This window comes from Giraffa tippelskirchi, chromosome 2 (assembly GCF_054371585.1).
Source record: "Giraffa tippelskirchi isolate mGirTip1 chromosome 2, T2T-mGirTip1v1.2.pri, whole genome shotgun sequence".
Taxonomy (NCBI): Eukaryota; Metazoa; Chordata; class Mammalia; order Artiodactyla; family Giraffidae; genus Giraffa; species Giraffa tippelskirchi.
Genome location: NC_137276.1, coordinates 67,939,935 through 67,952,138, shown reverse-complemented (window position 1 = coordinate 67,952,138; position 12,204 = coordinate 67,939,935). Strand labels below are relative to the sequence as shown.

General features: G+C 41.9%; 1 protein-coding gene across 1 annotated transcript; it reads right to left on the bottom strand.

Moving 5' to 3' along the window:
* Positions 1-509: 509 nt before the first annotated feature.
* ATOH7 (atonal bHLH transcription factor 7) lies at positions 510-4,072 on the bottom strand. The gene has a single exon (XM_081568906.1). The coding sequence runs from the start codon at positions 1,647-1,649 to the stop codon at positions 1,191-1,193; it is 459 nt and encodes a 152-aa protein (XP_081425032.1). The 5' UTR covers positions 1,650-4,072; the 3' UTR covers positions 510-1,190.
* Positions 4,073-12,204: the final 8,132 nt, after the last annotated feature.

Here is a 12,204-nt window from a genome sequence, read left to right as displayed (position 1 = left end):
AGCAAGACATTCACCGAAAAGCATGCAGTCTGTTGACCACGTCATTCTTTACATTAAAGGCATGGCTTATTCATCCAGTGCTTAAGCAAACTTATAAAAGTAATTCAAACCAATGCCACGTGTATTATATTACTGCTTTTTGGATTAGCCTTGCTGGTAGTGAAGCCCTTATTGCTCAACTGGTACTGATTAAAAGCAAATCACTTCCAAAAGCCATATATACATATATTCAATATATATATGAGCAAATATATATATTGGAGTACTTGTAAGGAATTAGTAGTTAGCAATTGGTTTAATAAGGAAAATAAAAGATTAAAGAACTGTGTATCTAGCTGTTTAAAAGTTGAATATTATTTCAATTAATTTAATCTTTTTAAAATCCATGAAAAATATATCTGTATTTCCAAGCTGATAGAGAAAACTTTCAAATTAATTACCTGTACGCTCATCGGCTTGTCTTTTTTTTGATGACGTATTACAAAACAGCACTTTGCCAATTGGTGGGGTTAGATTTAAATACATCTTTACTCAGGTAAGAACTCAATGTCACCACCCCCCAAACAAATAGGCCTTTAGTGCCGTCAGAAAACTAACAGGGCACCTGGCATGAAAAGCAAACCCAAGTTTTTAATTCTATTTTAAAATGTATATTACAATAATGTATACACAATTTTAAAAAATACAGAGCACTCACACCCATGTATTCTACCAAAGAAAAAAAAAACTCTACTTCATGCATGCACACACAATACACTAAGCATAAACGCATTTACAAGACAAGAAGGCAGCTCTGTATTAAGCATACACAGGTAAGAGATACTGTAACTTCACCTTAACAGGACAAACTTACTTAAGTTTAAGGAAGTGAGGACTAAACCTGAAGTATAACCCAACTCTATTTTTTCTTACATTGTTTTCCCTCAAAGTCGTCCAGAAAGGGGGGAAGGAGCATTATTCTCAGCAATCAAAACTATTCCAAGATGCATTAACGAAATCTACAACATAATAAGGAGGAAAAAAGAAAAGCAATAAAAGCATTGCGTCCCTAGGACTAGAGATGCGAAAAGTAACCTGGCAATTTCCTAATTTTATTCTAACAATGTGTCCATCCTATGCCACCGAGTGGGGAAGGCTACGGCTCCAGAGCGCGGATCACTGGCCGTCTCATTCCGACCGGGCTGAGCGACCTAACTGGCCATCTGGAAAGGCTCGGGCTGGAAGGCGAAGAGCCTTTGGCCGTATGGCTCGGTCTCTGCCGGCAGCTTCGCGCCCGCGAACGGAAGGTAGTGGTCTCTGCCGAAGTGCTCACAGTGGAGATTGACCCAGTCCCGCTCCGAGCCGAATCGCTCAGCCTCGGCCAGGATGCGGGTCAGAGCCATGATGTAGCTCAGCGCCATCTGCAGGGTCTCGTACTTGGACAACTTTTTATCCTGGCCCCACTGGGGCACCACCCTGCGCAAGCGGTCGAAGGCCGTATTGAGCCCCTGCATGCGGCGGCGCTCGCGCGCGTTTGCCGCTAGGCGCCTGCGCGCCGCGCTCTCCAGCCGCCCGGCCCCGGCGCACGTGCCCGCGCACTCGGTGCCACCCGCGCAAGGGGGCGCGGCTTGCGCTCCCGCCGCCGGGTTGCAGGGCTTGCAGGACTTCATTCCCCGCCGGCAGGAGGGAGGCGCCGAACCCTCGCGTCTTTTCACGACTTGTGCGTGGCTGATGTATGAACCCGCTCTGCAATTTGGCTCTTCCTAGCAAATAAGTCATACACAAAGCAACTACGTGGAATGGAAGTTTGCAGTGGGGAGTGCGGGGCTCCGCCTTGTGTCCTATTGGATAACCAGATAGATGTCTCTTCTCTTGCCAAAATTTAAAGGAAATTGAGAGGTAGAAGAGAAAGTAAGTTTCCCAATGTTAAGTTGCAAAAGAGAAGGGAACTTTCCTGCAGCAGAATTGGTGTGGCTGGTTCGGGAAAGGTCTTTTCAATTCTCTGGGAAAACCGGAGACTTCTGGAAGACAAAATCTTTTCCGAAGCTCAGATAGGAAAGGAGCGCTTCTTCCGCCGTAGCTGTGGGAGAGTGCTGGATCAATCTTTGAAGGAGGAGAATTTATAGCAGAGGGCTGAAGGAGGGAACAGGTGGTGGCAGGTGGGCGGGCGTCCCTCGGCTTCCATCTCAGCACCTTCCTACCCTGGGAACCGCAGGGGGGAAGGGGGACGACGCACAGCAAAATCCTGACATCACCGGCTTCGTCTGCTGGAAGTTTCTCCAAAGCTATGTCCAGCATTAACTAACACACCATCTGGAGTGGCCAGGCTGTCCCCAAAAGAATAACAAGGTGGGGGTGGGGGAGAATTTGGTTCATTTTTTCCCATATCAGTGTGCAGCTTACAGATCAAAAACTGAACCATGGTTTTTAAATGATTAGAAATCACTTTTGTGATTATGTTGGTCTTGTGTGACTATGTTGGTCTTGGAATTGTAAGATACATACACGTTTAGTGATAGAAAATTTTGCTTTGTCAAGATGTGTGGCAATTTTTAACAATGCTGACTGAATATATTCTCACTTTATTTTAGTTATTAACTAAGTTGGGACAAACTAGCAGGTCATAACATTATTTCAGACCTGGAATTTTACTGTGCAAATGATTTGGCTGTTTTCTGAAGAATAACTTAGTATAGCATATCAAAAGATATTGGTGTGCTCACAGACAAGAAAACAAACTTGTGGTTACCAAAGGGGATGTGGAGGGTGATAAATTAGGAGTTTGGAATTAACATATACACACTACTATATATAAAACAGACAAATAACAAAAACCTACTGTATAGCACAGGCAATTTATAATCTCAATGGAAAAGAATCTGAAAAAGAATGTATATATACAAATATATATGAACTGAATTACTTTGCTTTACACCTAAAACTAACACATTATAAATTAACTATACTTCAATCAAAAATGGTTTAAAAAACATATTAACATATATGTAAAAATGTATATTATTTTGCTATATAATTGGATTGCATGAGTTTGGCTACTTAGGCAAATTCAGAATTTATACCGCATTCCCCCAACACAGGTTTATAAATATTTGGGGGATGTATGAGATGATAATTATTTCATTTGACTTTTAAATTTAATAAAACTAATCATAATGCACATATATGTCCAAAATGGAAACATCTAAGTAGTTTGTGAGGTGTTTTTTTTTTTTGCCCATGCAGTGTGGCATGTGGGATCTTTGTTCTGCAACCAGGGATGGACCAGGGATCAAACCCATGTCCCCTGCAGTGGAAGCGCAGAGTCTTAACCACTGGAACTCCAGGGAAGTCTGATTTGTGAGGTTTTAAAAAATAATTCCTACTTATTTGTGAGGTTTTAAAAAATAATTTCTAATGGAAGACTTTTTCCCCCACCTCATAAAGTTGTAAGTATGTCATACTACTTCGCTGTTTCAGTTGTATCAACTGTCCTCAGAGACAATAATGAAACATGATTTCAACTCCTGCTAATGATGCGCTGATTTGTAGAGAAACTGCTAACTTGATTCTCTTATCTCAGCTTCTTTCTAGCTCTTAAGGAAGAGTCAAGTGGCAAATAAACCAGTTCCAAATAGATTTAAGCCAGAATCATTTCTGAATTCTTTAGGAAGACCAAGTATGTTCTTTCTCCTTTTGAGATATGGATTATGTTGGCATTATTCTTGGATATTTTTGTTTAATCAAATTATTAACAAGTTCCCACAAATCAGAAGTCTTTTAACTGTGTCTTCTCTTACCATTCCTTGAGACTAAAACCCCATTGTGACTGCCCTGACTCCAAGTCCTGTCTTCCCATAAATAGTTGATTAATCCCCAGCTGAAGCAATGACAATGAAATGAAGCTGAGTAACACGAAGACAATAGAATTCAATTGAACATTAATGATCTGCAACATGACAGATGTTGAACACAGACTTTTGCATGGAGCCACTCAGCTCTATTACTCTGATTCTTAACAGTCTTGGTCAGGAATAGAACTCCTATGACAGGAACGACTGTGTTTAGTCATCAAAATGTCTAATACAGTTCTTTGAGTTTTCATGGAAATCAGCCTGACTAATGCTATTATTTCTCATGTTCATTTATCTCATCCCTTCCCCCAGGGAGCCTCCTCTGTTCTACTCTTAGGAACTTTTCCCTGAAAAAACACTGTTTTGGACACTACTGACCAAAATGTTAATGAGATGTATAATTTTGCAGGCCGTGTATTCAGGGTTGGTGATATAATTGCCTGTGCACCAAGAGAATTGTAAACACAACTTGAAGAGAAAAAGGAAGTCCGGCAGCATGCACACAGCACAGCTATGTTGGAATATAAACTAACAGATAAGTGTGACATGAAATTGATCCAATAATAGACAGTATTGCTGCAACAAAGGACAGTAGAAAGTATACAGTCATTTATTTCTCAAATGTATTTTGAAGGACAATTTATTAGTACTACAAAGATGCTTCTGGGGAAAAAGAATTCTACCGTCAGTAAATTTGGGAAACACATTTGCTATTACCTGCTTAGAGAGTCATAAAGCGAAATTGCTATAGTAAAATTTCTGAGCAGTCCTGGAGCAAAGAAACTTTCTGACTCCAGAGTTTCCTAAACCTTCTTGAACACAGAACCCTTTTTTCTACAAAGTTCTGTTAACAAAGTTCCTTGGGATACACATTTCCAAACCTCCTCTAATACTTTCCATTTATTTTATAGAGGACTGAAATCCAGAGACTAAACAATAGGTGCAAAGATGCTGAGCAAATTAACGACAGAATTAAGACAAGAAGTCACATCTCCTGTAGCCTCTGATTACAGAGGTTTTAAAACTGAGAACACCTAGTGCAAGCCCCTCAGCTTATATTGGGGCAGTTGAAATCCACTAATGCTTTCCCAAAGTCAGCAGTCACTGGTAAAAGTTTCAGGAATAGAATTAGAAACTTTGTGCTTAAAGGATGGTGTTATTTATTTCATAACACTAGTATCTAGCACAGTGCCTAGAAAACAACAAGTAATAAGCAACACAGGCTGAATGGCTGAAAAAAAGTTACTTAAATGATAGTTAGATAGATGCCAATCAGAATGAGTGCATTCCTAGTGACAATAACTCTGACAAATAATTTACATTTCCTTACTTTGTAAAGATCACACACTAGTTCCACATTTTAAATGCAGAATTGATTCCTTCTTATCAAAAAACACATCCCTTAGCCATTTAAGCCAAAAGAACATGCATGTCAGACTAATTTTTACTGTGTTTGTATACTGAGGGCATGATCTTACCAGGTGAATTGGCAGTTACTATATGTCTAGAGTTGGCCAGAAATCAAAACTGGCAGATGGAGATGAGACAGAGGGGATGATGGGAAGAGCTTATACCAGTAGGAGTAGAAAGCTAGGCAAAACATTGTTTTAAAAGTAAAAGATCAGTGACTAAAAATTATTACATAAAACGGATAGAATAGGTTAAAGGATAAACTTGCCTTTATTACCCAAAATGATGTTTAATTTTTTAAATAAACACTCCCCAAAGAGACATGCAATTAAAAGAAAGAGAGAAGAACACTTGCTCATTCTAAATTTGCAAGCAAAATAAGGAAAATGAGGAATAGGTCTTCCTTCTGGAGAGAGTGGCAACTAGGGGACTTTGAGGCCCTGAAAAACTTCAGAGATGAGCTAGAAAAAGCTTATCGGATGGTGAAGTTGAGGTCCACTTATATTTCAAAAAAGATCAGAAGTGCAAGGTCTTCAAAATTCTTATAATTTTATAAAATGCTATGTAATTACCAAGGAGAGAAAAGCCTGCAAAAGGATTTATATGTTTAGAGAAAGGAAAGGAGAGGCAAAGACTTGCATCTCCATCCTTTGTCCCTCAAAGATCCAGGAATGAATCACTCATTATTAGAGAAATGCAAATCAAAACCACAATGAGGTACCATTTCACGCCAGTCAGAATGGCTGCTATCCAAAAGTCTACAAGCAATAAATGCTGGAGAGGGTGTGGAGAAAAGGGAACCCTCTTACACTGTTGGTGGGAATGCAAACTAGTACAGCCACTATGGAGAACAGTGTGGAGATTCCTTAAAAAACTGGGAATAGAACTGCCATACGACCCAGCAACCCCACTGCTGGGCATACACACCGAGGAAACCAGAATTGAAAGAGACACGTGTACCCCAATGTTCATCGCAGCACTGTTTACAATAGCCAGGACATGGAAGCAACCTAGATGTCCATCGGCAGATGAATGAATAAGGAAGCTGTGGTACATATACACAATGGAATATTGCTCAGCCATTAAAAAGAATACATTTGAATCAGTTCTATTGAGATGGATGAAACTGGAGCCCATTATACAGAGTGAAGTAAGCCAGAAAGAAAAGCACCAATACAGTATACTAATGCATATATATGGAATTTGAAAGATGGTAACGATAACCCTATATGCGAGACAGAATAAGAGACACAGATGCATAGAACAGTCTTATGGACTCTGAGGGAGAAGGTGAGGGTGGGACGTTCTGAGAGAATAGCATTGAAACATGTATATTATCATACGTGAAACAGAACACCATTCCATGTTCGATGCATGAGACAAATGCTCAGGGCTGGGGCAATGGGATGACCCAGAGGGATGGGATGGGGAGAGAGGTGGGAGGGGGTTCAGGATGGGGAACACATGTAAGCCCATGGCTGATTCATGTCAATGTATGGCAAAAACCACTACAATATTGTAAAGTAATTAGCCCCCAACTAAAATAAATAAATTTATTAAAAAAAAAAAAAAAAGATCCAGGAATGAGAAAACCCAGTGAAGGGTAGAAACTAAGAAGGGACAGAGACAAATCATGGGGCCAAAAGAGAGATGAAAAAAAATGGTTTGCCCTGTCCTAGACTCCAGAAATGATCATTTACCTTCAGAAAATATAGGTTCACTAAATCACCAGCTAATTCTCCAACCCCCAGTTACTTTACACACTGCTTGAGAATTCTGGCTTGGGAGCCCGACTTAGTTTCCAGTCGCCAGGAGCTGAATGACTTATAGGGTTTGGACTCTGGATGATGGATCTTAGCCTCCTCTTAGCTTCTTTGAAGTCAATTTAGAATCCTGGATCTCCTTTCAACTGTGTGCTCTCACACAAATCACTTCTATGATTTCTGCATGTACAAAGTAGAATCATAATACATACCTCACAGGGCAGTAATGAGTATTAAATGAAGTTGTATGAAATAAAGATCTCTGCCTGGTCCCTAAGAAAGTCACTCTTTTGAGAGGCAGGATGGGAGGGAGACTCAGAGGGAGAGGATATATGTATACACACATAGCTGATTCACATTGTATACAGCAGGAACTAACACAGCATTGTAAAGGAATTATGCTCCAATAAGTAAATATTAAAAAAAAAAAAAGGTCACTCTTCAAATGACAGCTAATACTACATATTCTGGATAGTTTTTACAAGTGATAGCAAAAATTAACTCTTCACTTTCTACAGCTTTTGAATTCAGTGAATAAATTTTGAACCTTTTACACATAAAGCTACAATTAAGTATGATATGAATTCCAACTGTGTGATCTTGAACAATTTACCTAACCTCTCTAAGCCTCTTACCTTATCTGTGTTGTTGCTGTTATTTAGTCACTAAATTGTGTCTGACTGTTTTGTGGCCCCATGGATTGTAGCCCACCAGGCTTCAACAACAACCTTGTCTGTAAGGAAGGTTAATAATAGAAAGATCTTATAGAATTGATATGACAATTGAGTTACTCTTTGTAAGGCACTTAGACCTATGCCTGGCATACAATTTAATGCGATATAGATGTTTGTGTAGATAAATAAAATCACTTCTTGCAATTATCCAGGATGCAGACTAGCCACCTCTCCTCTCATTTTTGCTTTATTTCCCTGATCTTCAGTGCTTGATCCATAGAGTGAACAGGGACAGGAAGAAGGTAAATTCGAAGGAGTTCATTCTGCCTTTCACATTGGAGCCAGCTAAGTTTGAAATATCACAGACAGAAGCCAAAAAAACGCTCCTCAGGCCTTACTAGGTAGCAGATTTTGTGGTTTCATTGTAGTTTGAGGCTCAGTCTCTCACTGACAGACACATATTTTAAAGTGTTAACTTTCAGGAGATGCTCCACCTTTCCAGTGACTAAAATAATTTGCATTTGGCCTTCCCAGGTGGCGCGGTGGTAAAGAATCCACCACCTGCCAATGCAGGAGATGCAGGAGATTCAGATTTCATTGCTGGGTTGGGAAGATGCCCTGGAGAAGGAAATGGCAACGCAGTATTCTTCCCAGGGAAATTCCATGGACAGAGGAACCTGGCAGGCTACAGTCCATGTGGTCACAAAGAGTTGGATATGACTGATATGATAAACACAAAATATTTGCTATCACAACCCCAGGTCCCCCTTCCTCACACTGAGGTATTTGAAAAGACAAATCAATAATCATGATGCTTCTTTTCATGAATGCAGATGCAGAACCAAGAGAATCAGTTTCAGGGATGTGCTGAACTGTTCTGTGTTAAACTTGGGCAGGAAGCTATGTTTCTCATAATGCCTTTCCCTGTGTGATTCTGGGTTTGAGTTAGGCAAAGTGAATTTGCATGAGCTTTGGAGGCAGAAGTGAAGCCACCATGCTCTGAAGATCACTGTAGGTCAAAGGCTGTGACAGATAGACACAAAGGTGCCAGTAGATTCCAGCACCTCGCTCTTGTCTTTGCTCTTCCTCACTGTGTATCCAGTGCTCCCTCCTGACCGCCAGCCCCGCTGACCAAGAGCAGCCTCAGGCCTACAATCAGATGCTTCATGTGAACTCAGAGGCAGTGGCCACAGAGAAGCTGACTTCTGCACCAGCGCTCCCACTCTGTCTTACTCCAGCAGGTAGAGGCACTTGGCTTCCAGACTCCCTTGCAAGCTCTGACTCATTCAGCTCAGCCAGGAGGCTTAACGACTGTTCTCTCCTCCTCTAACAATCCTTTTTGGACTTTTACATCTCTAGCTCCTTCCCCAGTTGTGTAAGGCCTCATCCTTATAATAAATTTATTCTTCCCTAATACAGTGGCTCTACTTTCCTAGCTGAATTTTGACTAATACAAAAAATTTTTCCTCTGACCACAGAGAGGCCATGGGACCTATCCCTCCTTCCCCTTGGAGACCCTCCATGCCAGTGCCCCACTGTGTGTCCACCGGAATTAGAGCTTTTGACTCTTGGACAGTAATTACTATTTTCATCTGTTCAGCCCTGTGCCACGCAACATTAAGAATAAAATAGTGTTTAGCCTAAAGGAATTTACCATCTACTTGTGGAGATCCAATGCACATCAAGAAACTATCCTGAAGGACTTCTCTGTTAAGTGGTTAAGAATTCATCTTGCAGGGCAGGGGACACAAGTTCTGTCCCTGGTTGGGGAATTAAGATCCCATATGCTGAGGGGCAACTAAGCCTGCCAGCTGCAACTGTTAAGCCTGCAGCTCTAGAGCCTGCAAGCCATAACTAGAGAGAAGCCTGCTCGCCACAAGGAAGAACCTGTGCAGCACAACTAAGACCTGTTGCAGCCAAATAAATAAACAAATATTAAAAAGAAATGAAAAGAGGGACTTCCCTGGTGGTTCCGTGGTTAAGACTCTGCTTCCACTGCAGGGGGCACAGGTTCGATCCCTGGTCTGGGAACTAAGATCCCACATGCCATGTGGTACAACCTAAATAAATAAACATACTTTAAAAAAAAAAAAGAAGAAAGAAATGAAAAGAAACTACATTGAGTAGTAAACCAGGGTCCTGCTCCACAAGAAGGCCTGCTCCTCCATTAGAGTAGAGGAAATGATTAGAAATTTTGTTGATCCTCATTTTATCTCATTCTTTTCATTTCTATCTCCAGGTATGTTTTGTAGAGTACAAAATATAAATACATATATTTATATGTGAGTATGCACCAATTTTTTTTTTTTTGCACCAATTTTTTAATTAGTTACTTTGTTTATTTTTAGCTGTGCTAGGTCTTCACTGCTGCTCAGGCTCTCCTCTAGTTGTGGCAGGCAGGGGTCACTCTCTAGTTGCCGCGCGCAGGCTTCTCACGTTGCAGAGCATGGGCTCTAGAGCACAGGCTCGATAGTTGTGGGGTACAGGCTTAGTTGCTCAGAGGCATGCAGGATCTTTCCAGATCAGGGATCAAACCCTTCTCTCCTGCATTGTCGGGCAGATTCTTTACCAGTGAGCCACAAGGGAAGCCCGTGTGTGTGTGCATGCTCAGTCTCTCAGTCATGTCTGACTCTGCAACCCCATGGACTGTAGCCCACCAGGCTTCTCTGTCCATGGAATTTTCCAGGCAAGAATACTGGAGTGGGTTGCCATTTCCAGGGGCTCTTCCTGACCCAGAAATCGAACCTTTGTCTCCTGCATTGGCAGACGGATTCTTTACCACTGAGTCACCTGGGAATCCCAGGAAGACCATACCAATGGTTTTATTTTTACTGATAGGAACGTGTAAGCAGAAAAATTGGGATCATCCTTTTAGGCATGGGATAGTACACAATTAGTACCACTAGGAGCTCAGAGCAGGGAGATTCCACTGTGCTCTGGAGATAAGGATTTCAGCTGGTGGCCACACATCTCTGACATCACTTCTTACCGCTGCCCCTCAAAAGGCTGCTCCTCCTCCACTGCCCACTCACCCACACCTTGGGGCTTCCTCACTGGTTGCTCCCCCATTCACAAATACCACTGCCCCACATCTTCCCTGGCTAGCTCCACTGTATCATCCAGCTCCTGTTCTATCCACGTTGTATGTCCTTAGTTGTTTGTTTGGAAATTCCTGGAATTCAGGGGCTTCCTCTCTTCTGTTCCTAGTTGTATCTCAGTATCTAATGAATTGTGTCTAGCATATTATAGATGCTCGATAAATACTGTTTGAAGGAAACTAGAAAAGAAGGGAGGAGGAAAAGGTATTTGGAAGGACCCCACACACAAAGGGAGAGTAGACACTTTCCCCCTAGCATTACAGCTCCTTTTCCTCCTCCTAATAGGACTCTTTCAGGAGAAATTGTGCCATCAAAAGGCAGGGACCACAGGCCTGCTGCTTTTGTTTCTGCTCTGAAACTGTGGTATCTGCTGTTTCACAGTGAGCAGGTGGCTTGCTCCCCCAAAGGGTGGCTCTCATTGCAACCCAGGTTTCAGGCAGTACCTGAGTCAGCACAGAGTTAAAGCTCAGAGGCCTCTCCGGCCCAGACCAGCCGCTGATGCTGGCTGCCTGGCCCAGGGGGAAGCGAATTTCTGTTGATTCCAGTTGGTGTCGCGTTTTTGTTTCCTTGTGCAATTTCAGCACCTTGGCTGCACAAGTCATTCTAAATGTCCAGACCCTTGGGTCCTTAAATTCTGACGGTTTGTTCCCATCTCTCCTCACCATCATGTTCGAGTCTTGCTTCCCTGCCTGCTTCTGACATCCCAAATGGGGAGCAAAATGATATCATGCCTAGCTGACCAGACATCTATACCCTAGATCACTAGGCTTTAAGTGGAGTCCAACATTGGTAGCCATAATGATACATACTTTTTTCTATTCATTTGGCAACCATATACCAACTTATTCCATCGTTTCAAACTAATTTTCATTCATTTATTCAACATGTATTTATTGTACTTACTATGTGCAAGGTACTGTTGTAGGCCCTAGAAAGAACGGACCACACTAAAAAAATCTCTACATTCATAAATATTTAAAACTAGTTTTGTTGCTATCTTTTTATAAAAAGAAAAAAAAGAAAGAAGTGGGGACACAATTCATAACAGTAGCAGTGTGTGTCTTCAGATGCTGGTGGGTAGCATCACTGCTCTGGAGTCAAGGAGGTGACCCAGTTCAATCAAACCACCATGTCTGCTGCTGAGTTCCCATAAGCTGCTGCTGGTAAGTCGCTTCAGTCATGTCCGACTCTGTGCGACCCCATAGACGGCAGCCCACCAAGCTCCCCCATCCCTGGGATTCTCCAGGCAAGAACACTGGAGTGGGTTGCCATTTCCTTCTCCAATGCAAGAAAAAGAAAAGTGAAAGGGAAGTCGCTCAGTCGTGTCTGACTCCTAGCGACCCCATGGACTGCAGCCTACCAGACTCCTCTGTCCATGGGATTCTCCAGGCAAGAGTACTGGAGTGGGCTGCCATTGCCTTCTCCATCC